Raw genomic sequence first — 24266 nt, forward strand, 5'->3', positions numbered from 1 at the left:
ATTTTCAGGTATATTCCTTAGATGCCTAGTTTGTTGAAGGTTTTCATCATAAAAGGATGCTGGATTTTATTGAATGCTTTTTCTGCATCTATTGAAATGATCATGTGATTTTTGTTTTTTGATTCCATTTATATGATATATCATATTTATTGACTTGCATATATTAAAGCATGCCTGTGTCCCTGGGATGAAACCCACTTGATTATTGCATATTATCTTTTTGATGTGCTATTGAATTCAGTCAGTATTTTGTTGAGAATTTTTGTATCAGTGTTCATCAGTGATATTGGTCTGTAGTTTTCTATAGACCAGTATTCCTGGTTTGGGGTATTAGAGTGAGACTGACTTCATAAAATGAGTCGGAGAGGATTCCCTCTTTCTCAGTCTTTTGGAATAGTTTCAGTAGGATTGGCACCAATTCTTCTTGAACGTCTGGTAGAATTCAGCTGTGAATCCATCTGGCTCTGGCTTTTTTTGAAGTCGACAGCTTTTTTTATTACTGATTCAATCTCACTATGTGTTATTGGTCTGCTCAGGGTTTCTATTTCTTCCTGATTTAATCTAGGAGGCTTGTATGTTTCCAAGAATTTATTCATTTCCTCTGGATTTTCTAGTTTGAGTGCATTGAGGTGCTCATAGTAGTCTTGAGTGATCTTTCATAATTCTGTGGTGTCAGTTGAAATGTCTCTAGTTCCATTTCAAATTGAGTTTATTTGAATATTCTCTCTTCCTGGTTAATCTAGTTTATGGTCTATCAATTTTACCTTTTCAAAGAACAAGCTTTTTGTTTCATTGATCTTTGTTTTGTTGTTTGTTTAATTTCATTTTGTTCTGCTCTGATCTTATTTCTTTTCTTGTACTAGCTTTGGGTTTAGTTTGCTTTTTTTTCTCTAGTTCCTTGAAGTTTGAAATTAGGTTGTCAATGTGTGATCTTTCAGACTTTTTGCTGTAGGCATTTAGTGCTATAAACTTTCCTCTTAGCACTGCTTTTACTGTATCCCAGAAGTTTTGATAACTTGTGTCACTATTATCATTTATTTCAAAGGGTTTTTAAAATTTCCATCTTGATTTCATTGTTAACCCAAAAATCATGCAGGAGCAGATTTTTAATTTCCAAGTATTTGTATAGTTTTGAGAGTTCCTTTTGGAGTTGATTTTTAGTTTCATTCCACTGTGATCTGAGAAGATACCTGATACGACTTTGTTTAAAATTTATTGAGACTTGTTTTGTGGCCTATTGTATATTCTGTATTGGAGAATGTCCTATGTGCTGATGAGAAAAAACGTGTATTCTGCAATTCATGGGTAGAATTTTTTGTAAATATTTGTTAGGTCCATTTGCTCTAGAGTGTAGTTTAAGTCCATTGTTTCTTTGTTGACTTTCTGTCTCAATGATCTGTCTAGTGCTGTCAATGGAGTGTTGGAGTCCCCCACTCTTATTATGTTGCTGTCTATCTCATTTCTTGGATCTAGCAGCAAATATTTTATGAATCTGGGAGCTCCAATGTTAGATGCATACAAATTTAGGATTGTAATATCTTTTTGTTGGATTAATCCTTTTATCATTATTTAACAACCTTCTTTGTCTTTGTTTACTGTTGTTGCTTTAAAGTCTGTTTTATCTGATATAAGAATAGCTACTCCAGCTCGCTTTTGGTTTCCACTTGCATGGAATATCTTTTTCCACCCTTTTTCCTTGGGTTCATATGAATCCTTATGTTTTAGGTCAGTCTCTTGAAGACAGCAGATATCTTGCGGTTTGTGGATTTTTTTTTAATTCATTCTGCCAATCTATTAAGTGGAGTATTTAGGCCATTTATGTTCAATGTTCATAGTGAGATGTGAGGGACTGTTCTAGTCATCCTCTTAATTGCTTCCTAGATATTTTGTTTTCTTCATTGTGTTATTTTATAGGCCTTTTCAAAAGGTTCTATTCCGATATATATTGACCTTTTGTTTCAGGATTTAGAACTCCTTTTAGCACTTATCGTAGGGCTGGCTTGGTAGTGACAAATTCCCTCAGCATTTGTTTGTCTGAAAATGACTTTATTTCTTCTTTGTTTATAAAACTTAGTTTTTCTGGATAAAAAATTCTAGGCTGACAGTTACTCTCTTTAAGGAGGCTGAAAATAGGACCCCAATCCCTTCTGGTTTGTAAGGTTTCTGCTGAAAAGTTTGCTGTTAGTCTGATAGGTTTTTTTGTTTTGTTTTATTTTTTAATAGGTTACCTGATGCTTTTGTCTCACTTCTCTCAGAATTATTTTCTTCACATTGACTTTGGATAGCCTGATGACTATGGGTGTTGGTGAAGTCCTTTTTGTGATGAATCTCCAAGGAGTTCTTTGAGCTTCTTGTATTTGGATATCTAAATCTCTAGCAAGCCCGGGAAAGTTTTCCTCATTTATTCCCTCATATAATTTTTCCAAACTTTTTACTTACTCTTCTCCCTCAGAACACCAGTTACTCTTAGATTTGGCCATTCTACATAATCCCATATTTCTTGGAGACTTTGCTCATTTCTTTTTATTCTTTTTTCTTTATTTTTGTTGGGTTAATTCAAAAGCCTTGTTTTCTAGCTCTTAAATTCTTTCTACTACTTGTTCTAGTCTGTTAAAACTTTCCACTGCATTTTGTCATTCCCTAAATGTGTCTTTCATTTCCAGAAGTTCTGATTTTTTAAAATCTATTTCTTTAGAAAATTTTTTATTCATATCCGGAGTTGTTTCTTAGTTTCTTTATGTTGGTTTTCACCTTATTTTGGTATCTCCTTGAGTAGCTTAATAATCAACCTTTTGAATTCTTAATCTGGTACTTCAAAGTTTTCATTTTAGTTTAGATCCATTGCTGGAAAGCTAGTGTGATCTTTCAGGTATGTTATAGAACCTTGTTTTGTCATATTGCCAGAATTATTTTTCTGGTTCCTTCTCATTTGGGTTGACTATTTATTCTAATTATTCTTGAATTTATTATTTATTTGATTTTTAAAAATTTATTTTTTCCCCCTTAAGGATGTGACCTTAATGTTTACAGTTTATTGTAGCCCTAATTTGGCTCTTGGTGCTTTCAGGCGTGAAGACTCTGTATAAGTTCCCTGGTTATAGAGAGTCTTTGTATGATGGCTTTGTCAAATGTCAACATAAATTTAAATAACTGCAAAAGATTAAACTTCCTCCCCATCCTACATATTGACATTTTAAAATAAAACTTTTCAATAAAACCAATGAATACTCTGAATGCTTTAGCAAATTAATACCTGCCATGATCTTTTAAATAAACACACAAATAAGCTCTTCTTTGATCATTTATTTCATTTCTTTCTCTTCTTCAACTCTCATTCCCACTCCACTTCCTCCATAGAATTTTTCCCTGCTATAATATATTTTATGTTTGAAAGTAATTTATTGATCATTCTATTATACTTCTTTGCAACTATTTTAGTATATTAATTGAAATTAATTTTTAAACATGTTATATGACCGTAAGTATAGAGTTAATCACAATTATTTTAGTACACAATTGCTCAAAGCAATAAATACATTATAAATGCTCATAATTATGAAATACAAAAATTTTTTTGCAACTGCATCTTAATGCGATAAATGTGGCTGTTTAGTTTTCAATTAGTTCGTATATCTAGTTTTGAGTGTTGTTATTTTTAGAATGCAACTGCACTCAGCATCACTTTTTTCTGCTTCTCTCTTTTTTCAATTTATAGATTCTAATGTTAAGAAACCTTGTTCATATATATATATATTTAAATAAGTAGGTGCAAATGAAAGGAGTTTTAGTATAGCAGTGTCACTCAGTACTCTGAACTCTTTCTGAATTATGTCCCAGAAATCACAATGTGATTTTTAATGACTGATCAGCTGACAGCTTGGTTGAGTACTCCTTCAATTTTGTTGAAAGCAATTAATAAGATGATTTATCATCCAGTCATTGAGTTATTCCCTTTCTCAGTTTCTGAGAATATGCTGAAAAGACACGTCTTAACACATGACTATTAAATTGTGCCTGTTACTATTTCACTTGGAGGCAACTTGTTTAATTTTCTATATTCAAAAAGGATTTGGAAAATGGAAACACAAATTTTAATAAATTTTTATCATGCAAACTTTTTTTGATAAAAGGCTTTTATCATACTTTGAATATATTTTTATCAAAATCTCAGAGCTGAACATTTAGCTTATACAGTTTATACCATCTTTACCTAGCTGGTAAAATCAGTCCTTGTTGTTCAAATCAGTAAGTAAAATCAGGTTTATTTCCTGTCCAAATAAAATCTAGTTATACTTTCAATTCAAATAAATGTTAATATATGTTTTGAGAATATTATAAAAACCACTGAAAAATAAAGTATGGAATGCATATTGTAGAGAAGACAGTGAAAAGTACACAAGAGAAGTGTTAAAAGATTTGAGTCTGATATGACTAATTATATCCAAGTAACTTATACAGTTAGCTATACATTTCATTGCATCATATCCAAAAAAATGCAATAAAATGTGTAGATAAATGTATAAGTTGTTCGTGAAGAGTATAATAAAAAGCATGATGTTTCCTAAATATATTCTCATGTATATAGAATTCTGCTGCTTTCCTTTTGGGAATGATTAAATACTTATGTATAAAAACAGAAACAATTTTATTAATTTCATCAGACATCAAATCAAATATTTACTAGTATTCAATGAAAGAAAGTTACATACAGTGAAAATTAAAATTGGTTTGGCGGGTCAGCCTATACTTTCATTTACTGTTAAATATTTTACAACATAAAATAAAATGAAACTTGGCTGTGTTGGAGTATTTTGTAACATGATTGGATTCAGAATAAAATTTAAATACTTTATTGAATGATTAATACAAAACCTGAAAAAAAATACAAGATTCCTATTTGTCAGTTGTATCCAGTGTATCTTTAAAAATTTGCTGTCTCGAAAAGGATTCTGGGCTGGGCATGGTGGCTCATTCCTGTAATCCCAACACTTTGGGAGGCCAAGGCAGGTGGGTCACCTGAGGTCAGGAGTTCGAGACCAGCCTGACCAATATGGTGAAACCGCGTCTCTAGTAAAAATACAAAAATTAGCCCAGTGTGGTGGCATGTGCCTGTTGTCCCAGCTACTTGGGAGACTGAGACAGAAGAATTGCTTGAACCTGGGAAGTGGAGGTTGCTCCAGCCTGGGTGACAGAGTGAGACTCTGTCTAAAGAAAAAAAAAAAAAAAGGCAAGATTCTGGTTATATTTAAAGTAATCAGTGTGACCAACCTGTGCTGCTTCACCATCTCAGAGCTGCTTTTCTTTCCAGGTAATGGCACATCCTAGAGATAAGCTGATAAATGCCTATCTTTAAATGTGGGAGAAAGGAGTCATTTTAAGCATTCTGCATCCTCTGTTCTTCTCTCAGAGGCCTCTCCCTAAAAGGATGTGAACGTTTTGTAATTGTTAGGAGATAGAAAACCAGACATTCCTCTCAGCCATGCTCTATGACATACCTAAATTCAGAGCCACCCACAAAGAACTAGTACCCTGGGTATAGCACAACCCTTCACTCTCTAGAAATACACATGACATTGAGAACCACAAGCCCAGGCATGTGGTTCCAATTGGAGCTTGGATTACAAGGAGGTGTCTCTGAAATCACTCCGACCATGTTTCCCTTCACCAGAGGCCCCCCTCACGGTTGGAGGCTTATTCCTCGAGGCAATGTACCATAGAAAGGGCCTGTGGTGAAATGGGGAAGAGAGAATCAGGCAAGGGGTGTAGGAAGAAAGAACCTGCATACATTCGCGGGTTCGTTCTCAGGCGGATATGTTCTAGGAAAGAGTATATTGAGAAATTGAGATCTGAAAATTGATTCTTTTAAAGCTTTTTGTGGCTAAGTGTGGTGGCTCACAGCTGTAATCTCAGCCTGTAGCATGCACCTGTAGTCCCAGCTACTTGAGGCGGGTGAATCGCTTGAGGCTAGAAGTTCAAGACCAGCCTGGGCAACATAATGAGACGTCATCTCAAAAAACAAAAATAAAAAATAAATCAGCTGGGCATGGTGGCACATGCCTGTAAGTCCTAGCTACTTGGGAGGCTGATGTGGGAGGATAGATTGAGCCCAGCAGTTTGAGGCTGCAGTGAGCTATGATGGTACCACTGCACTGCAGCCTAGGCAACAGAGCAAGACTCTGTCTCAAAAAACAAAACAAAACAAAAACAAAAACAAACAAACAAAAACAGTTGTTTGTGCTTTATCCTCTCCCTTTGGAAACTCTCCAGTTTATATCTGAATGACAATAAATGATCATCCGGATGTTTGTTTCCAACATCCCAGATATTTGTTTCTTACAGAGATAACCTGAATCTATCTAGCCCTCTTTTAAAGATAAGTCAAAATGAAATATTTTGAACATACACAAAGGAACATACAAGGAATCCCCCACTACGAGTCAGCAACAGCAATCATCGCTGGTTAGCTACTGTTGTCTGCGTCCTCCACTCATCCTTCCCACTGGAGTATGTGGAAGCAAATCCCAGGCGTTGTATCATTTCAATTCTAAAGATTTCATATGTATCTCTAAAAGATAAAAAATGTTTTAAAAATCGTAAAAATACTATTATCTCACCTTTAAGAAAACCAATTCCTTAATATCAAATGGCCAATCAGCAATCAAATCTCTCCAATTGTCTCATAACTTTTTTTTTGTAAAGGCAGTGGTTTGAAATTGAATCCAGGAAAGGTCCATACATGTCATTTGGTTATTATGTCTCTTACTTCATTTAATCTTAAAAAAAAAAGAGAGAGAGAGAGAGAGAACCTTTTTTTTTCCCTGACAAATTCACTGTTGAACAAACAGAATCATTGTTCTGGGACTTTTTTTTTTTTTTTTTTTTTTTTTTTTAATCTCCATGATGCCATTTAAATGATTTCTCTTTTCATGTATTTCCTATAATCCAACATTATAAAGACTTCATCTGATTCAAGTTCTGCATTTTGGCAAAGATATTTAATAAGTGGCAATGCATGTATTCACTCAGAAGCTCATAGTGTCTGGCGCTCCTCTTTTGGAGCTGCGAGTGGACACTGCTGGTCATTGCCTAGATTCATTATTTCATTAGGTGCTTGAAACTAGTGATATTTCAATTCTTATATTTCTTCCCTTTATCAGATGGAAGATTTCTATAGAGAGAAGCTTTTCTTCACCAGCTATTTGGTTACACTGAAGTGCCATTTGTACTGGAGAGTGTTCAGCTCTTTAAAAAATTAATGAAATAAATTTCATATTGTTATGTTTTTAAATTTTATTTTAGGCCTCCATACTTTTGTTAAAAGCCATCCTAAAATACAGCATTGTTTTCCTTCAAGGAAAACCTGAAATTAAATTAGTTCTAGCATCAACTCTTATGTCAATCTATCTTTTTAAAAAATGTAATGAGTAAAATGATTTGACATGGGTACTTTTGTGAGATTTGGTATTTAACCTCTAACTCTCATTTCTGCTGGGTTTTTTTTTTTTTTTTTTTGGAGCCAAAACAGTATCAGAAGATTAGGATACACATATTCACTTAGTGATCCTATTCTCAATCAGACACAATACAATGATGAGTACACTTGGAAATCATACTGCAAAGAAGATTTGATCAAAACTGAGCCTTCAAGAGGAATCAAGAGCCACAAATCTCATCTCAATGAAGTAAGATCATATTTACATATGTGTTGAATTTAATACTGTATCAATAACCCATAAGAATGAGAGTTTAAATATGTCACAAAGATCTTTCAGCTTCTACAGTTACAGGATACATGGTTCTTCTCAGACTATTTCCTGTCTACCGTCTCACATTTATTTCTAACCACTTATGTTCTATCCCCTGGAGTTTTTTTTTTTTTAAAAAGGACTTTTAAAAATGGAAGTGTAATTTACATAATATAGAATTAACCTTTTAAAGTGAACAATTCAGTGGCATTTAGTACATACATGTTGTTGGACAGCCGTCACTTCTATTTTTGTTCCAAACCATTTTCATCATCCTAGAAGGAGACCTCATACCCATTAAGCAATTACCCCCGACTCCGCTCCCCACCGTCTGCTTTCTACCTCTGTGGATTACCGTTTGTGGATATTTTAGGTGGAATAGGTGTGGAATTCCACCTATTTTATGTGGAATGGGTGACCTTTTGTGTCTGGCTTCTTTTCACTTAGCATAATGTTTTCAAGGTTCATCAGCTAAGAACTTATCTGACTAGAAAGATGACAGGAAAAGCACTACTATGAAGACTACCGATGTAGCATCCGTGTAGCAAATATCAGTACTTCCAATTCTTTGTCACAGTTGAATAATATTCTCTCCCATGGATAAACCACAATGTGTCTGTCCGTGCACCCATTAATGCCTCTGTGGATTGTTTCCACTTTTTGGCTATTGTGAATTGTGCTGCTGTGAACAGCCATGTACAAGTATTTGTGCTTAGCCTTATGTTTCGTGCACTTTCAAACCTCCATTTTTAAAATCATTCTGTTTCCTCTACCTAGAATGCCCTTATCCTGTGCACTAAGGGAACCCCTATATTTCTTTGAGACTCGGATTAAAGAAAGCCCTTCTCCCCTGGATGGAAATAACTGATTCTCCCTGTGTGTTTTCTTGGCTTTCTGTTCCCTTCTCCCATCACAAAAGGCAATGCTTGGTTGTAGTAAAGGGTATCATTTACTTGACTGCCACGTGGGATGGGACCACCTAGGATGGAGCCACCTTGATGCATTCAATAGATGATAAGACATAGAATGAACAGGATTTGATGACTAAAAGGATGCAAAGGATAAGGAAGAGGAAAGTATAATGTTCAACTTCTGACTTGGACAGCTGAGCGTATGCAGACGCTGTTTACTCAGCTGGAACATGGTGGAGGACTAGGTTGGGTGGAGAAGGGCATTGGGGGAACATGTAGTTTTAGTTGAAGACATGTTGGTTGAAGATATGTCCAACTGGCAGTTTAATAGACAGGTCTGGAGCTCATGGGGGAGAGATGAGCTAGACATATGGACTTGGAAGTCATTACAATGTACACATATAGCCAATTCAATTTGGTTCCTTGTGTTATCCATTCATTGTAACCTATTCAACCCTGAAAAAAAAAAGTATAGATTTATACATATATATACATATATACATATATACATAAAACTCCTGTCTCTAAAAACTATATATAGTTATATACATTTTATATATATATAAATTATATATAAATATATTATACAAATTATATATTATTATATATAAAATATATATTATATATTATAATATATAAAATATATTATATATTATAATTTATATATATTTAATATATAATTTATATATGTTATAATATATATTACATAATATATAAATTATATATTTAATATAATTTTTATATAATATATAAATATGTCTCTAACATATGTATTATTACATATAATCATATATATTAGAGACAAAATCTTGCTTTGTGGCCCAGGGTGAAGTGCAGTGGCACAATTAGAGTTCACTACAGCCTTGAACTCTTGAACTCAGGTGATCCTCCCACCTCAGCCTCCAGAGCAGCTTGAAGTACAGGTGCATGCCACCATGCCCAGCTAATTTTTTACTTTTTGTAGAGATGGAATCTCACTCTGTTTCCCAGGCGGGTCTCAAACTCCTGGGTTCAACCAATCTTTTCATCTTGGCCTTCCAAAGCCCTGGGATTGCAGCCATGAGACACTATGCTTGGTCATCCTTTATATTTTACAATTAATGTAAAAGAGTTGGTTACAATATTATACTGTATGTATACAATATTATACAGTATTTATATACCCACAAACACACGACCATATAATTTTCCCTTCCTCTAAGTACTATTGAAGGCTCTCAACCAATGAGAGCTAGTGTGGCAGACTATCTCGTCCTCAGCCAATGAGAGCTAGCGTGGCAGACCATCCTGTGTGTTCTCAGTCAATGAGTGTTCAAATGCCAGACGGCAGCTCCTGTTAATCTAGGCATTGAATGTCAACAACTGCTAACATTACACAAGAAAAACAATCATATATTATCCGCCTCCTACAGCCTTGTGAAACACCATTTATTCAGGGATGTCTAATCTTTTGGTTTCCCTGAGCCACATTGGAAGAAGAATTGCTTTGGGCCTCACATAAAATACACTAACACTAATGATAGCTGATGAGCTTTAAAAAACGAAATCGCGAAAATATCTCATAATGTTTTAAGAAAGTTTATGAATTTGTGTTGGGCCACATTCAAAGCCGTCCCGGATGGGGCCGCAGATTGGACACACTTGACTTCTAGTTTGGTGAATTTGAGTCTCTGGATCCACCTGCCAATTTGCAGGCAATATAGGGGACAGAAGAAATTGTTAAACAACAAATGCATATGCAATCAACAAAATCCAGACTGTGGGGACCCCTGCACATCAAATGACTTCAATAGATAAATTATAATTTTATATATTGGTTTTTCCAGTTGATAAATTGTGAGGGAAAGAAGGGGATCAAGAGAGAACTTGAAAATTAAAAGAGATTTAAGAGGCAAATTTGGGACAGTGAGAATACCTAACTATTTTGAAGAATTTTGGTGCAAAGGGAAACTAGGAATAGCTTAGTAACTAGAAGGGGAAGTAGAGTGAAGAGAGTGCTTTCTTTTTAAGATAGGAGGAATAAACGCATGCTTGGATACTGACGGCAATGACCCAGCAGAAAGGAAGAGATTCAAGTTGCAAGAGAGAAGTGAGGATTGTTGGAGCGATTTGCTGGAGTAGACTCAGTAATGAGGGATCTGGTGCTGCAGGCAGGGCTGGGCCTTGCTGAGGGCACCTGCAGCTCCCCTCCCGTCACAGCATGTGTGAGTGCAGGTGCAGTGGCTGGGACACGGTTGGTGGCCTGTGGAGGTTCTTTTCTGGTGGCTTCAGTTTTCTCAGGGAAATAGGAAGCAAGATCACAGGAAAGAGGGACGATGGCAAGAAGGGGTGGAGGTTTCAAGTTTCATCATCCTAAAATCTCTTTGGAGGTAAGAAGAGAGGGCCGGCCCTTCCCTGTCCTCCAGGAAGTTGCTGAGGCCTCTGCATGGGAGGCAGGGGTTCTCCTCAGGGACTCCCAAGGGGAAAGCAGTCACTGCCTGTGCTCCTTGGGAATGGCCAGAACTAGAATTAACATGGGTTATTTCTTCCCCTGGTCTTATCTGTAGGAGACTTCTGGTTGGAAGCACACTCTTTGAAGTTTTCAATCTTATTTTCTCATTTTCAATGTGAAAAGTCAAAGAAATGTACAGAGCCTGCGTTTCAGCTAGGTCAACCAATGGCTCCTATTGACCAGCTCCCTGCATCCACGCACCTGCAGTGGCAGCTGGTTGTAAAGGATTCTAAAGAATATGTGCACACAGACACTCAGATTATTGATCCTATTAGGTGAGCCCATATAGATTTTCTTGAAAATTGTGTTTGCTTTGATAGGGCGTTTTCCCGTGGACACTACCTCACTGTCAACAAACGAGGACACTAAAGAACAGCCTCCCTTGGAAAATCCCTGCTTCAATGAAAGAAGTTAACAAGGCACTATCAAATCAGTTTATTTCCCTTACTAAGAGAGACTTTGTGGACAGATCGAAAGGTAAACACGTTTGTTTTCCTTTTTTTTTGCCGGGTCATGTAGTGGGCCCTGGAGTTGCGGTGTTTGGCAGTATGCGTGTGTTCTTCTCCCTCAAGGAACTCAAAGTCTAGGCATGGAAACAGGCAATTTTGCAAATAAAAAACATCAAGTATCAAAAGGTGCACCTTGTGGGAAATGAGGGTTGCTATGGGCATACAGGAGGACATCCAGCCTAGTGTGGGATGGGGGGTCAGGAAAGGCTTCCCTGCCTGGCCCGAAGGATGAAGAGGAATGAGCCAAGCAAAGAGGGAGGGGAGAGTGTTGTTGCAGGATTGAAGGCCCTGGAGGAACATTTCAGGAACTAAAAGAACTTCAGCAAGAGCAGAGCATCAAGGGCAAAGGGAGGGTTGAGGGAGGAGATCAGCGTGCGCAGAGAGAACCCAGTCTGGAAGGGCCTTACAGGGTACACTAAAGAGTCTGGAGTTCATCCCAGAAGCAATTAAGAGGTTTTTATTAAGATACTGACACAATTCAGATGTCAACTTTCAGAAGCCTCACACTGGCTGCAAGTGAAGAACGGAGATGGCCTTCAGGAGGAAGATGGACAGGAGGAGCCTGTTAGAGGAGTGCAGAAAGGAGTGAGGTCGCTTGACACAGGGCTGTGGCAGTGCGAGGGGAAGCAGGATCTGCAAGGTGGGGGCACAGGCACTTCAGTCAGCAATAAGCCCCTTCCAGGGTAGGGGCTGTGGCTCTTTGGCTCACATTGTCTCACCGGCACCCACCCCAGTGCCTGGCTTATCACAGGTGATGAAAATAAATATTGGCTGAACAAATGAATGAATGATAGGGATGAGTGACTGACAGATGTCAGGGATAAGGGAGTAACAGGAGTCTGCCTTGGAGTTCCATGTGGATGGAATGCTGGTGTCTTCTGTAGATAAGTAGGAAACCACGAGAGGATGAAGTGAGGGCCATTTTATTCTCTCCCTTGTTAGAGACGAAAAGTCCAGCATGCTGTTCATCCTGCTTCCTGGAACAGCACATGTGTCCCGGGATGGGAGCTCTGCTCTGCAGATTCCCCTGTGAGAATCTAGATTCTCTTACGCTTCACCTGGCTCTGCCCTTAGGGCTCTGGGGCTGGGAATACCTTTGACTGGTTTTTTGCAGGGTAAGTAGAGATGGCATCATAGCTCCCATGTCTCAGGGGGTCAAAAATGAGTTCCATCTATACCGACACATTTTCCAGAAATGACATATTTGGTAATTCAATGCAATTTTGTTCTTGCTTATCGGCAGGAAATTTACTTTATTGGGAATTCATGAAAATTGATTGTATTTTTAAACTCAAAGACGGAAACCTTTTCGTAAGTTACTGAGAAAGCAACACACGCTGGTGCAAGACTCTAAGCCCTGTGACAAAATGGCAGTTGGAGTATTGGTGTTCTCCTGCCTTTTGGTGACAAAATAGTGACACTCAGTGACAGTTGAGGGAGGCTGGCTGCCCTGTGGGCTCTGAACACAAGCCAGGGAGTGCTGAGGCCCCTGTTCACCTGAGGAGAGGAGAATGACATATCTCGCAAGGCCTAGGTGTCTCTAGTTTCATCCTACATCCCCCTTCCTGCCCCAACAGAGCCATCGATCCCTGTGAGCTGTGGATCTGTCTCCCTGTCCCCTAAACAAGAACTTTATCTTTCTAGTTCTCTGGCCTTTTCTCCAACGTCATCCCTCTATCTCTAAAGTATTAATCCCACCCCACCGGCATGCACATTGACTGTAGTATATCCCATCTAGCATGTTCCAGATGAAAACAAAAACAGAGCTTTCCCTCAGCCCCATCTCTTCTTTTAGCTACTGTTCATTTCTCTGCTTCCCTTCATAAACAGCCAGCGTTTACTAAGACCTTAGCTTTTCATAAATTAACGCAGTTAATTTTCACAACCTGTGAAGTTATTACCTCCAATCATAGAGGGGGATCTAAAACTCAGTGTGGTTAAGCAACATGCCCAGGGTTGCCTGGCTCGGGACTGGTGGAGTCTAGGATTTGAACCCAGGCAGTCTGGCTTCTCTTGTTAGAACTACCTCCTTCCCAGCTAAAATTCCTTCAAGAGTCAGTTTATATATGGTGTTCTAAATTCCTAACTTCTTGTTTATAGTTTTTAAAAATTAAAATTTACTTTTATTAAACGAAGGTATGCATATACTTAAATGATTACTTAGAGGCTTATAAAGAAACAACAGTAGTTCCTCAACCTACCTTGCTCCATCCCTACTCCTATTTCTCATTGGCAGTCAATTTCAATCTGGTTAACTATTTCTTCTTATGTGATTTTTAAATAATATGCTTCTACTGCTCTTCCTTCATTCATAGATTTTAGACATTATTGACTTCTGTTTTAGAAGTCGAGGATTTGGCTGTCCTATAACTCTGTCTCATTGGTCCTCCATCTATCATGTCAATATAATTATATTACAGATTTCTTCTTAAATTCAATTGCTAGTGTATATATTATGATATGACATACTGTGATTACACAGGTATGTAAATGTTTGCTGCTGAGCCAAGTTGTATTTCATTATTTCCTTTACTTGTTGTTTTCTCTTATTTTTACCAGAATTAATTGTTTTTCTCTACGTATTTAGTTTTCTACATGCCCATCACTATTTTTTTCCATACTTTGTTGTACACTTACCAGATTTTTTCCCAAACACAATGACAGACTAGAACAGAGAAAAGAGAGGAGAGAAAAATATTAAAGGAGTAATGCAGGAAAAAATTCTCAGAGTTTCTAGATTGAAAGGGCCCCTGAATGCCTGACATAATGAATGACAAAAGACTGTCACTAATGCATGTAAGTGTGGAATTTCAGAATGTCAGGAATAAAGAGATCTTAAGAGTTTCCAGGGGGATAACATAAAAAAAGGATCAGAAATTAAAATGGCATCTGTCTTCTACACAGAAATCCTGGATGCTAGAAGACATTTGGAAAAATGTGTTGAAGGGAAGTGATTTCCAACCTAAAATTCTATATCCAGCCAAACTATCAAGCAAGTGTAATGAAGAAAAATAGACATTTCCAGACTGACAAGAATATACTTTCGAAAGTTCCTCCAATACACCCTTTCTTAGGAAGCTACTGGATAGTTGGATTGAGCCTTGAATTATCTTACCTTTTCTCTCCTAGCTTCTTTCTGTTTGTATTTTTGTTCTGTTTATTTGAAAACTTCTTTACCTTTTTTGTTTTGTTTGTTTGTTTGTTTTTCATGGAGACAGAGTCTCCACCAGGTTGGAGTGCAGTTGTGTGATCTTGGCTCACTGCAGCCTCTGCCTCCTGGATTCAAGCAATTCTCATGCCTTAGCCTCCTGGGTAGCTGGGACTGCAGGCACACATCACCACATCCGGCTGATTTGTTTGTATTTTTAGTAGAGTCGGGGTTTCACCATGTTGCCCAGGCTGGTCTTGAATTCCTGAGGTCAGGCAATCCACCTGCCTTGGCCTCCCAAAGCGCTAGGATTACAGATGTAAGCCACCACGCCCAGCTGAAAACTTCTTTACTTTATAATCTAGCTCTTCTAATAAATTTTATTACATGTCTCACATTTTTAATTTCTAAGCTCTCTTTCTTCCTCTCTCCAATTATTTTTTAAAAACAGCATTCTATTCTTATTTTATAGATGCAATAATTCTCATGAATTTTAAGATATTTATGATAGACTTTCAGCATTTTCATCTGTTTCTTGCATTGTATCTATTTTTCTCTGAGTGTCTTAATGGTCTAATGAAAATTTGATTGTCCATATTTGCAAGGGACTGCAGGCAGATTTATTATAAAGCTAATAAAACTCAAGTTCCACTTTTGTGAACTCTTATTTTTCTTAAAGTAGGTGCACACAAAATATTAAACTCCAGGGCTCAAAAACCTACAAAGGAGGTACTCAAATATAATTAAAAACTATATACAGAGAAGGGACTTGTTAGCTGGTACTTGACTTAGGTGATTAGAGGATGAGCTATCTTTTTGGGGGGAAATCCCTAAATGTCATTATTTGTGGATCAGTCTCTCCAGAGAGGTAATTCTGACTGCTGGCATTCTGAGAGCAGGATTGGCAAAGCAAGGGATTGGGATCTTCCTGGCTGGTGTGCAGACTTTCACTGAACCCCCTTTTTTCAATCAGGCATCTCACTCCACTCACCTTTTACTGTGCCTGGTGTCCCTCAGTCCAGAACTTCTTTAGTTCAGTTTTGCAGAGAATAAACTTCTGGTTAGGAAGGAATAGTCACGTGATGAAGCAGGGTTATGAAGTTGTTCCAGGAAGCCACTTGGTATTCAAGTTTATAGCCAAGCCTCTGTGTTCAGCCCTGAGCCTCAGTCCCTGCCTTCCACTGTACCTGTTACCTTTGAGCCTGCAAGTTCTCTGTAGTGTGGGTTACCTAGTTCACGTCTTTGCTGTTCCCCTCTGCAGTCATCTAGGCTTCAGCTTCCTCTACTTTGCCCAATCTGTTACTATATCTACATTTGTTTTCCATTTTCTAAAAATGTATGAACATTTCTAATCTACGATCATTCCAATGGAGTTTGGGGACAGAGGAGTCCTAAATACAGGTATACAATCCACTGAGTTTAATGGGAAGCTTACCCTTTGACTTTTCAACCCCTTCCAACCTGGTGTCTGCCCCGACCATTCACTGAACTGCTCCTTTCAAGGTCTGCAATGACCTTCAAATGGAGATTTTTCCATTTGCATCTTACCCAGCCTTTGAGCATCATTAACTGTGGTTTCTGCTCTCTCTCGAACCACTGTTCTCCTTGCACTCCTGTGTTTCCACACGCTCCCAGTTCCCCCTTACTTTTTTGACTCTTCTGTCTGGTCATTTTTCTGTTTGGCCTCTATTAGAGTTTCTGATTCCTTTAAAGAGCAACTATCCTGAGAACCTCCACATTTGTATCTCTTCCCAAACCTCTCCTCAGACACTTAGTTTCCTATACTGGGTGCTGAGTAAAAGCCTCATGAGCATTCCAACTCATCTCCTTCCCCCGGCAGCCAATCTTCCTGCATTATCCATAGGTTCCCTCCAATTCTTTCACCACCTGGCAGCTAGAGGAGCTTTCCCAGTTTTGTCCCCTCTAACCCACTGTCCATAAGACAGCCACAGTGAGTCTCCAGATGTGCAAACTGATGTCACTTTATGGCTTAAAACCCTTCAGTGAATTTTCATTGTCCTCAGGATAAAAGCTAAATGCCTTACATGAGTCCTGTACAATATGGTCCTGGCTGCCACGTCACCTCCTCGCTTGTCAGCCCCCACCCTCATGACCTTGCCAGCCATCCCGACTCACACCCTCCACATACCTCCATGCCTCGTGGCCTTGGGCTGGCTGCACGCATTGCTTCCTCCCTGTGGAGCACGTCTCGCTTCCTTCTCAGCCTATGTCTACCCATAATTTAAGTCTAGTTATAGGCCTCACCTCTCTTCTGGAAGCTTCTTTGATCCTCTACCTTTGGGTTGTTGGCCCTCCCATGTGTTTTAACAGCCCTGGTTCTTAACTTCTTTTGTAGGACTTATGATATTGTAATAATCTAAGCTTCTGAAGCACAAGGGCCATGTCTTAGCTTTTTATCCTCGTTATGGAGTTAAGGTAAATGACTGAGGAGCACTGAAAGGTGCTGCTTTTCACATTCAGGCTTAGAGAACGTGGCTTCGATGAATCAGAACAACTGATAGACAGCGGAGCTAGTTCCCATTTGGCTATAGGTTATGTGTCAATGGTCTTAATGGTTTTTTCGTTTGTTTCGTTTGTTTGTTTGTTTTTGAGACAGAGTCTCACTCTGTCACCCGGGCTGGAGCGCAGTGGCCTGATCTTGGCTCACTGCAAGCTCCGCCTCCCAGGTTCACGCCATTCTCCTGCCTCAGCCTCCCAAGTAGCTGGGACTACGGGCGCCCGCCAACACACCCAGGTAACTTTTTTTTTTTTTTTTTTTTTTTTGTATTTTTTGTAGAGGCGGGGTTTCACCGTGTTAGCCAGGATGGTCTCGATCTCCTGACCTTGTGATCCACCCGTCTTGGCCTCCCAAAGTGCTGGATTACAGGCATGAGCCACCACGCCCAGCTGGTCCTAATAGTTTTGAATGGTCCTTGCTGAAAACTGACTTTTGTATTTGGGCCTTTCTGTAGATGCCATGCCTAATCTTAAATGGGCCAGTTTCTTTCTTTGGGCTAAACCATTCCAGTTTTACTGGAAAAGAAACCCAGGGGAGCTGAGCTCCTGAGGAACAGGACCCCTGCGGGGAGGCGTCACTGGGTCAGGTCAGCTCTAACTCATGGTTGTTATTTCTGTCCATACTTCAGCACAACTATGGGGGTTTTAGATGTTGCTTAGGTCCCTTTTTATCAGGAACCTCTCTTCCCAATAACGCGTGAAGCTCATTAACACAACATTTTATAAAGACAACAAAAGCATCAGTTTAAAAGAACTAAGCCCATGGAATGAACAATATATAGTTTAGTAGGAGTTACCTTAAGCATAGATTGATCACATAGGCAGTCACTAGAGTGTATTTCAGAAATTAATTACTAATCCATAGCAATTATGTTTCCAGGTTTTTTGGTGTGTGCGTTCACTCATTAACTTAGTAAATACTTAATGAATTCTATTACTGTGGTAAGTACAGATGGATCAATGAAGAGTGAGACTCTTTGTATTCTGCAAAACTCTTCCCAGGTGATTCTGATGTCTTATCTCCATGTGAGATCTACAGTTCCAAGGCTTATGGTTGTAAGACTCACCACATTCCCTGTTCGTTCTACAGATATCTAAGTCTAGGTCCTGGCTTTTGCCTTTTCTGGGTCTTCATCTCCAATGATTCCACATCTATGCCGGTCCATCATTGTTCATGTGGAATGGACGTTCCAGACCCTTCGCAGCCTGGCCCCAGCTTGCCTCTCCTGTTCTACCCTCAGCTCCTCCTCCCTGCCCTGCATGCCCCACCCTTCTGCGAGCAAGGCCAAGTTTCACAAACACATTACGCACTCTTTGCTTCTGTGTCGACCTGTTGTCAAAGCTCCTTGCTGTGACTGCCTTTTAGTTCCTGTCGTCCTCCTCTTCCTCCAACACAGCCCCTGCTCATACTCTCTCTGGGCTCCTGTAGCACCCTATTCAAAGCCCTGCGTCAGTAATTCTAAGCACACGGGTGGTTTGTTTTCACAGTGTGAGTGCCTGGGGCTCACACTTCTGGAGGTTCTCAATGTCTGGGATAAGGGTCAGCAGACGTATTCTGCGAGACCCTTCCCAGGTTATTCTGATGTTATATTTCCATGTGAAATCCACAGTTCCAAATGTTACGGTTGCAAGAATTACCACATTACCTACCTGTTTGTTCTGTAGATATCTTTGTATTCACACTCATTGTCTTAAGGTAGGATGATGATTTAATTATGTGTAACCTTGGCAAATAGCACAGAACTGATATAGGAACTACAAACATTTACTATGGAATGGTAGCTCTAGGGAAGAGATATAGGTAAAAGCATCAAGTGTTTCAATGGAAATTTGTTTTTGCTTATAAAGCTCCTAGTGAAAAAACCAAGTGCCTCAGTCTGTTTTGTGCAGCTTTGACAGAGTATGTGAGACTGGGTAATCTATAATGAAATAAATTTATTTGTGTCATGGTTCTGGAGGCTGGGAAGCCGAGAGCATAATGCTGGCGCCTTGCAAGAACCTTCTTGCGGCATCATCCCGTGTTGGAAAATGGAAGGACAAGAGCGTGAAAGTGGGAGAGAGAAAGGAAGCCAAACTCACCCTTTTATCAGGAACCCACTCTTGCAATAACTAGCCCACTCCCACGATAACAGCATTAATCCACTCATGAGGGCAGAGTGCCCAAGACCCAAACACCTCCCATTAGGCCCCACCTCCCAACACTGTTGCGTTAGGGATTAAGTTTTCTTTTGTGGGGACACATTCGAATCATAGCACTGAGTTATAGATGGAAGTTACAGGAACAGTACCAGATGGTTTTTCAAAATATCTTAAGGGGTACCCAGATTTTGAGCCCCACAAGTTCCTCCCCTCTATACCCTGTCTTCTGTCTGGGCAGTTTATGAGGTCATTACAAGGACTATTAAATACCTATGCCCTCTCCTCCTGAGTTATCTGAAGTAAGAGGCAACATGTACTGAAATCCTCTCCTCCTCTGCTGGTCTAGACAGAAATAATTTCTTAAAAATCAATACAAAAATGCTCTCAGGTGCCAGCAGATGCAATTATGTATCCTTTGATATAAAATGTATACCAGTAGGTACCATTGTAAATTGTTTGATATACAATATATATTAGGATCTGTTTTGAAAAGATCTATTGGAAAACTAATTTGGAAGAGAATTGAGTTCAGTGTCAATAGTAATTTGCACTGTTTGGACATTGCTCATGAAATCCATGGTTTTGACATCTTTGTCTTTCTGAATAAAGATGGTGTTATATGATATGCCTCTGAACTAAGTCTTTGTAGCAAGAATCAGGAATGAACTCATTCTAAGTAAGATGGATTGTAACTCTTGCCTCTGTAATCTGATAATGTTTGTAACACTGGCTTCAGTGCTTCATAGATATTTAATGAATATGTTTTAGCAGAGATATTTCAAAGAAATAATAGTGGTGCTATCCACTAATGCCAGTGATGTTACCTAACCCTCCATCAGTAAGGGATAAGCTTCCAATGTTTTTTTTTTTTCCCCAGATAATGGGGACGATATACACCACCCCATCTAGGCCTGCCAGATTAAGCAAATAAAACTATGGGATGCCCAGTTAAATTTGAATAATGACATGCAGTAGATAGCAAGTATTTACACTAAAAAGTCATTATTTATCTGAAATTCAAATTTAACTGAGCATCCCACGTTTTATATGGCAACCTGGCCCTATCCAAAATCTCTCTGACACCCACCTCTGCCCCAGGGACCAGACAGACCCCGTGGAGTGATCAGCATCTTCTGTGCCCACTGAGCAGACTCTTGACATAAAAATACATTCACTAGAGACCACTTCTGATCATTTGAGCATATACTTCCTGTGACTGATAAAGCAGAAAATTATTTCTTCATTGAAGTGTTCATACAGAGCACCTTGACTGGACCTCTAAACACAGCAAGAGTGGGTTAGCTACTTTGTTCACAAGGAGTAAGTATTGCCTTCCATTTCCATTCCACCCCAGCTCAGAAGATTAAGAAAAGTTCTCACGTGTCTCTGGAAAGTGAAAAGTTACTTCCTCAACCTCCAGACACCGAATTCCGAAGGAATTACCAAATTCCAGCTAAAATTCCTGAGCTTCAGGATTTCAGTTTCAAATACGGATGCTACTCAAGCTTGCCCGTTGCTTCTCAGGGTCTAGGTGAGTACAGCTGCGGTTTCTTTTTCTTTTTCTTTTTCTTTTTTTTTTTTTTTTTGAGGTGGAGTTTCACTCTTGTCGCCCAGGCTGGAGCGCAGTGGCACGATCTCTGCTCACTGCAGTCTCCACCTCCCAGGTTCAAGCGATTCTCCTGCCTCAGCCTCCCAAGTAGCTGGGATTACAGGCGCCCACCACTACGCCCAGCTAATTTTTTTGTATTTTCAGTAGAAACTGGGTTTTGCCATGTTGGCCAGACTGGTCTAAAACTCTGCCTGCCTGCCTCAGCCTCCTGAGCCTCCCAAAGTGCTGGGATTACAGGCGTGAGCCACTGTGCCCAGCCCAGCTGCGGTTTCTAAAACAACCTCACAGATCCTAATCCCTGGCCCCAAAACTTCTCAACACAGAGGGCGTTTGGCAGCCCGTTTTCATAATAGTCAAGAAGAAAGCCAGGGATTCTGGCATGAAGTCAGAACTTCATCGCTACGGCTCCCAACCTGGAACCCGGGGAGCCAGTACATTTCGGAAGATGACTGACTGCTTAGGCCAAGAAATGAGTGTCATCCCTGCTGGGGAGGGGCAGTGGTTGGGATTATGGGATACTTCCTCCTTTTAAAAAATGAGAGGAAGGATGCGGTTACTGTAAAGTGACAGAAAGAGATGAGGTGGGAATCCAATGTAGTCTCAATTTTCTACTGGAAGTGTATCCACACGTGCATCCCTTGAAAGTTTTCAAAAATTCCGTGACCAAGTCACCTCCAAGCTACTAGTTAAGCAGAAAACTTGGTGTCAGTCTGAGACATGATTCATTCCTGGTATGGAGTTGGGATCAAGTAGTACCTGAGACAATAATCACAGAATTGACGCTTAGCACCTCGGGGTCAGAAGGTGGCCTAGAAATTACCTCGTCCAGAGCCTCATGTAGTGTGTGAATCTTCCTGACTCCATCCTTGCCAAGGGGTGACAGTGCCCCTGCATATCCACTTCAGGGTAGCCCCATGCCCCCTTGTTGTCCGATGCTCCAACTGTGTAGAAGGTGTAGCAGCTGCAATATTCCCTGCTAAACTTCTGGCCCCTGGTTCCGCTTCTTCCCATGGATGTTAATTAGTATAAATCTATTATTCTATGAAAACCTTGCCATATGCCTTCTAAGTCTTCTCTTTTCCAGTTAGAGCATTTCCAGGCCCTACAAACACTCTTCTCAGGGTGCAGTGTCAAATCTCCTCACCAGTCTGGGCCCTCCATTTGCTCAATGACCCCTTAAAGGGGATCCCTGGAGCTGGAAGCTGCTCTTAAGGTTTAAAAAGATTGGGCAAATCGTGAAAATTTGGTTTTTACATCGTGACTTTATTACTTTTTTCATTGTAGTTTCTTGAATATCAGAACTCACATTAAATGAGCAATATTCATAATCAAATGTAAGTGATTTGGGTGTTGCCTGCACCTCATACCCCCATTAGTCCAAATGGACGATGAGCCATGACTGTAAACATCATCGTTCTTCCCCAATGCTCATCCGAAGATGCCTAGGTCTCTGGAGGGAGGTCCCTTACTGTGCCATCCCAAATGTGCACAGAAGATGTCCTGAAAGAAAAAGAAGCTTCTATGAGGACCTTTGTTTATTAAGCAGGCAGTGAATGTCACCATCATAGCGGCCAAGGGCAAACTTCCTGTTTACCCTCTGAAAGTTTGCTGAAAAATCAACTGCCAAAAGGCAGATTAAATGGAGAAAAAGCATATAAATTTATTAACATGCACGGGAGTCAAGCAAAATATAAGAACTCAAAGAAATGATGGAAAGGTTGATGATTTTATACCATCCTGAGGTTATAGAAAGAGCTGGTTAAACAGGTTATGGGAGGGGGAGAAGAGGAGGCCTGGCTAGCAAAGGTGGTCTTGTTCAGTGGTAGCAGCCCTCAGAGAGAATGATGGTAAAGATTTCTTTTAGACCTCTAAAGTCTGATCTTAGTTAATCTTTCTTAGATCCAGACAAGGGAAGGCCTTGGAAAGCCAGGCTGCATCAGCGCAGATTCCCTATGAATGTAGGTCACCCCACTCTCAAAGACAACCTTGCAGGGCTACCTCTGTCTATAGGCCTTCTCAACAGCCATCTCAAAGTATATCAAAGACGTATAATTTGGGGTGAAATATTTCAGTTTCCTTCACCATCATAACACACTGACCTGCATAAGAGTCAAGTTTAGGGAAAACTTCTCTTCTGAAAGTGACGGTCAAACTCACCCTTCTGGTCATTGTCTCCCATCACTGCCCCTTCCAGCAGCAACAGGCTGGAAGTCCCTGTAGCTCTGCTTAGCCCTGGTCAATGGAAAAACTGGTTTAATACAGAGCCTTAGTGACCAGCATCATGAAGGATACTGCCTAAGCTCAAAGCTGGGCTGGGGGCTGTCAGGGTCATTTTCAAACAATAAGGGTAAGACTGCTGTGCTTGGGTGCCAGCCTCCCAGCATCTCCTCCCCTGTGTATTTCTGTAGTGCCTTCTGTGCTGCACAGCTTCCTGAGGAACCAAGAGCACACGAAGAAACAGACCACGTACCAAAGTGACTACGACAAAACCTACCCAGATTTCTTAATGCTTTTAAACTCATTTACTTCCTCTCAAGTCAAAGAGTACCTCCAGAGTGTTTCTTACAAAGGTAAGATGAGGTTTTATTTCATGCACTTACAGATCATAATACCTTGCTTTTGCCAAATAGAAACTGTTCCAAGTTCTAGCCACTGGAATTGAATGCCCACAAAAATGAAAACATTGCCTCAAAAAATAAAAAAAATCTCATGGTGTTGTGCAAACCTCAATCCACTGAAAAGACATTTTCCTTTAAGGAGGCCCCAGTGACTTATCCCTACTTATTAAAAAAGAGACACACAGTTTTCACTCATTTCTGATCTCATTTTGCCTGTGGTTGAATTGCTCCAGGATGATTCCTCTTTTTCTTAGAGCTAATTGATTTCTCCTCTGGGTGTTTGTACAGTCACATTGTTTTGCTGTACTTTGTCTAATCTTTATCTTCTCTTGCTGGTACATTTTTGTGACAGGCTTTTTAATGTACAGGAAAATCTCTATATGTCACTCTCTCAAGGAGAGCGAATGCCATTGATGTAGCTTCACTCCATATGACAAAGACTTATCCTAGTTTGCAGCCAAGTGACTGGAATTATTTGGGAGCATCTTAGGGGCAACTGGTCAGTCTAACTGAGAGTGTGTAGAATGTCCACTCAGAGAATAAGAGAGCTTGAGGAGGAGACTGAGCTCTTCCTGTAAC

At 39.6% G+C, this 24266-nt stretch overlaps 1 protein-coding gene across 6 annotated transcripts in view; it reads left to right on the forward strand.

The window, feature by feature from the left end:
• Positions 1-24266, forward strand: part of TEX26 (testis expressed 26) — a 41514-nt gene that overhangs the window by 11453 nt on the left and 5795 nt on the right. For 2 of the 6 annotated variants that reach the window (XM_073013192.1, XM_073013190.1), the window contains exons 2-5: positions 7578-7682; positions 11468-11624; positions 20815-20991; positions 23478-23639. In XM_073013192.1, the coding sequence (XP_072869293.1) occupies positions 11549-11624; positions 20815-20991; positions 23478-23639 (415 nt within the window). In that variant the 5' untranslated portion in view covers positions 7578-7682; positions 11468-11548. Of the gene's footprint in view, positions 1-7516; positions 7683-11467; positions 11625-20814; positions 20992-23477; positions 23640-24266 lie in introns of all 6 variants that reach the window. The other 4 variants (XM_073013195.1, XM_037986852.2, XM_073013188.1 and 1 more) reach the window with 3 other exon arrangements.

This window comes from Chlorocebus sabaeus, chromosome 3 (genome assembly GCF_047675955.1).
Source record: "Chlorocebus sabaeus isolate Y175 chromosome 3, mChlSab1.0.hap1, whole genome shotgun sequence".
Classification (NCBI taxonomy): Eukaryota; Metazoa; Chordata; class Mammalia; order Primates; family Cercopithecidae; genus Chlorocebus; species Chlorocebus sabaeus.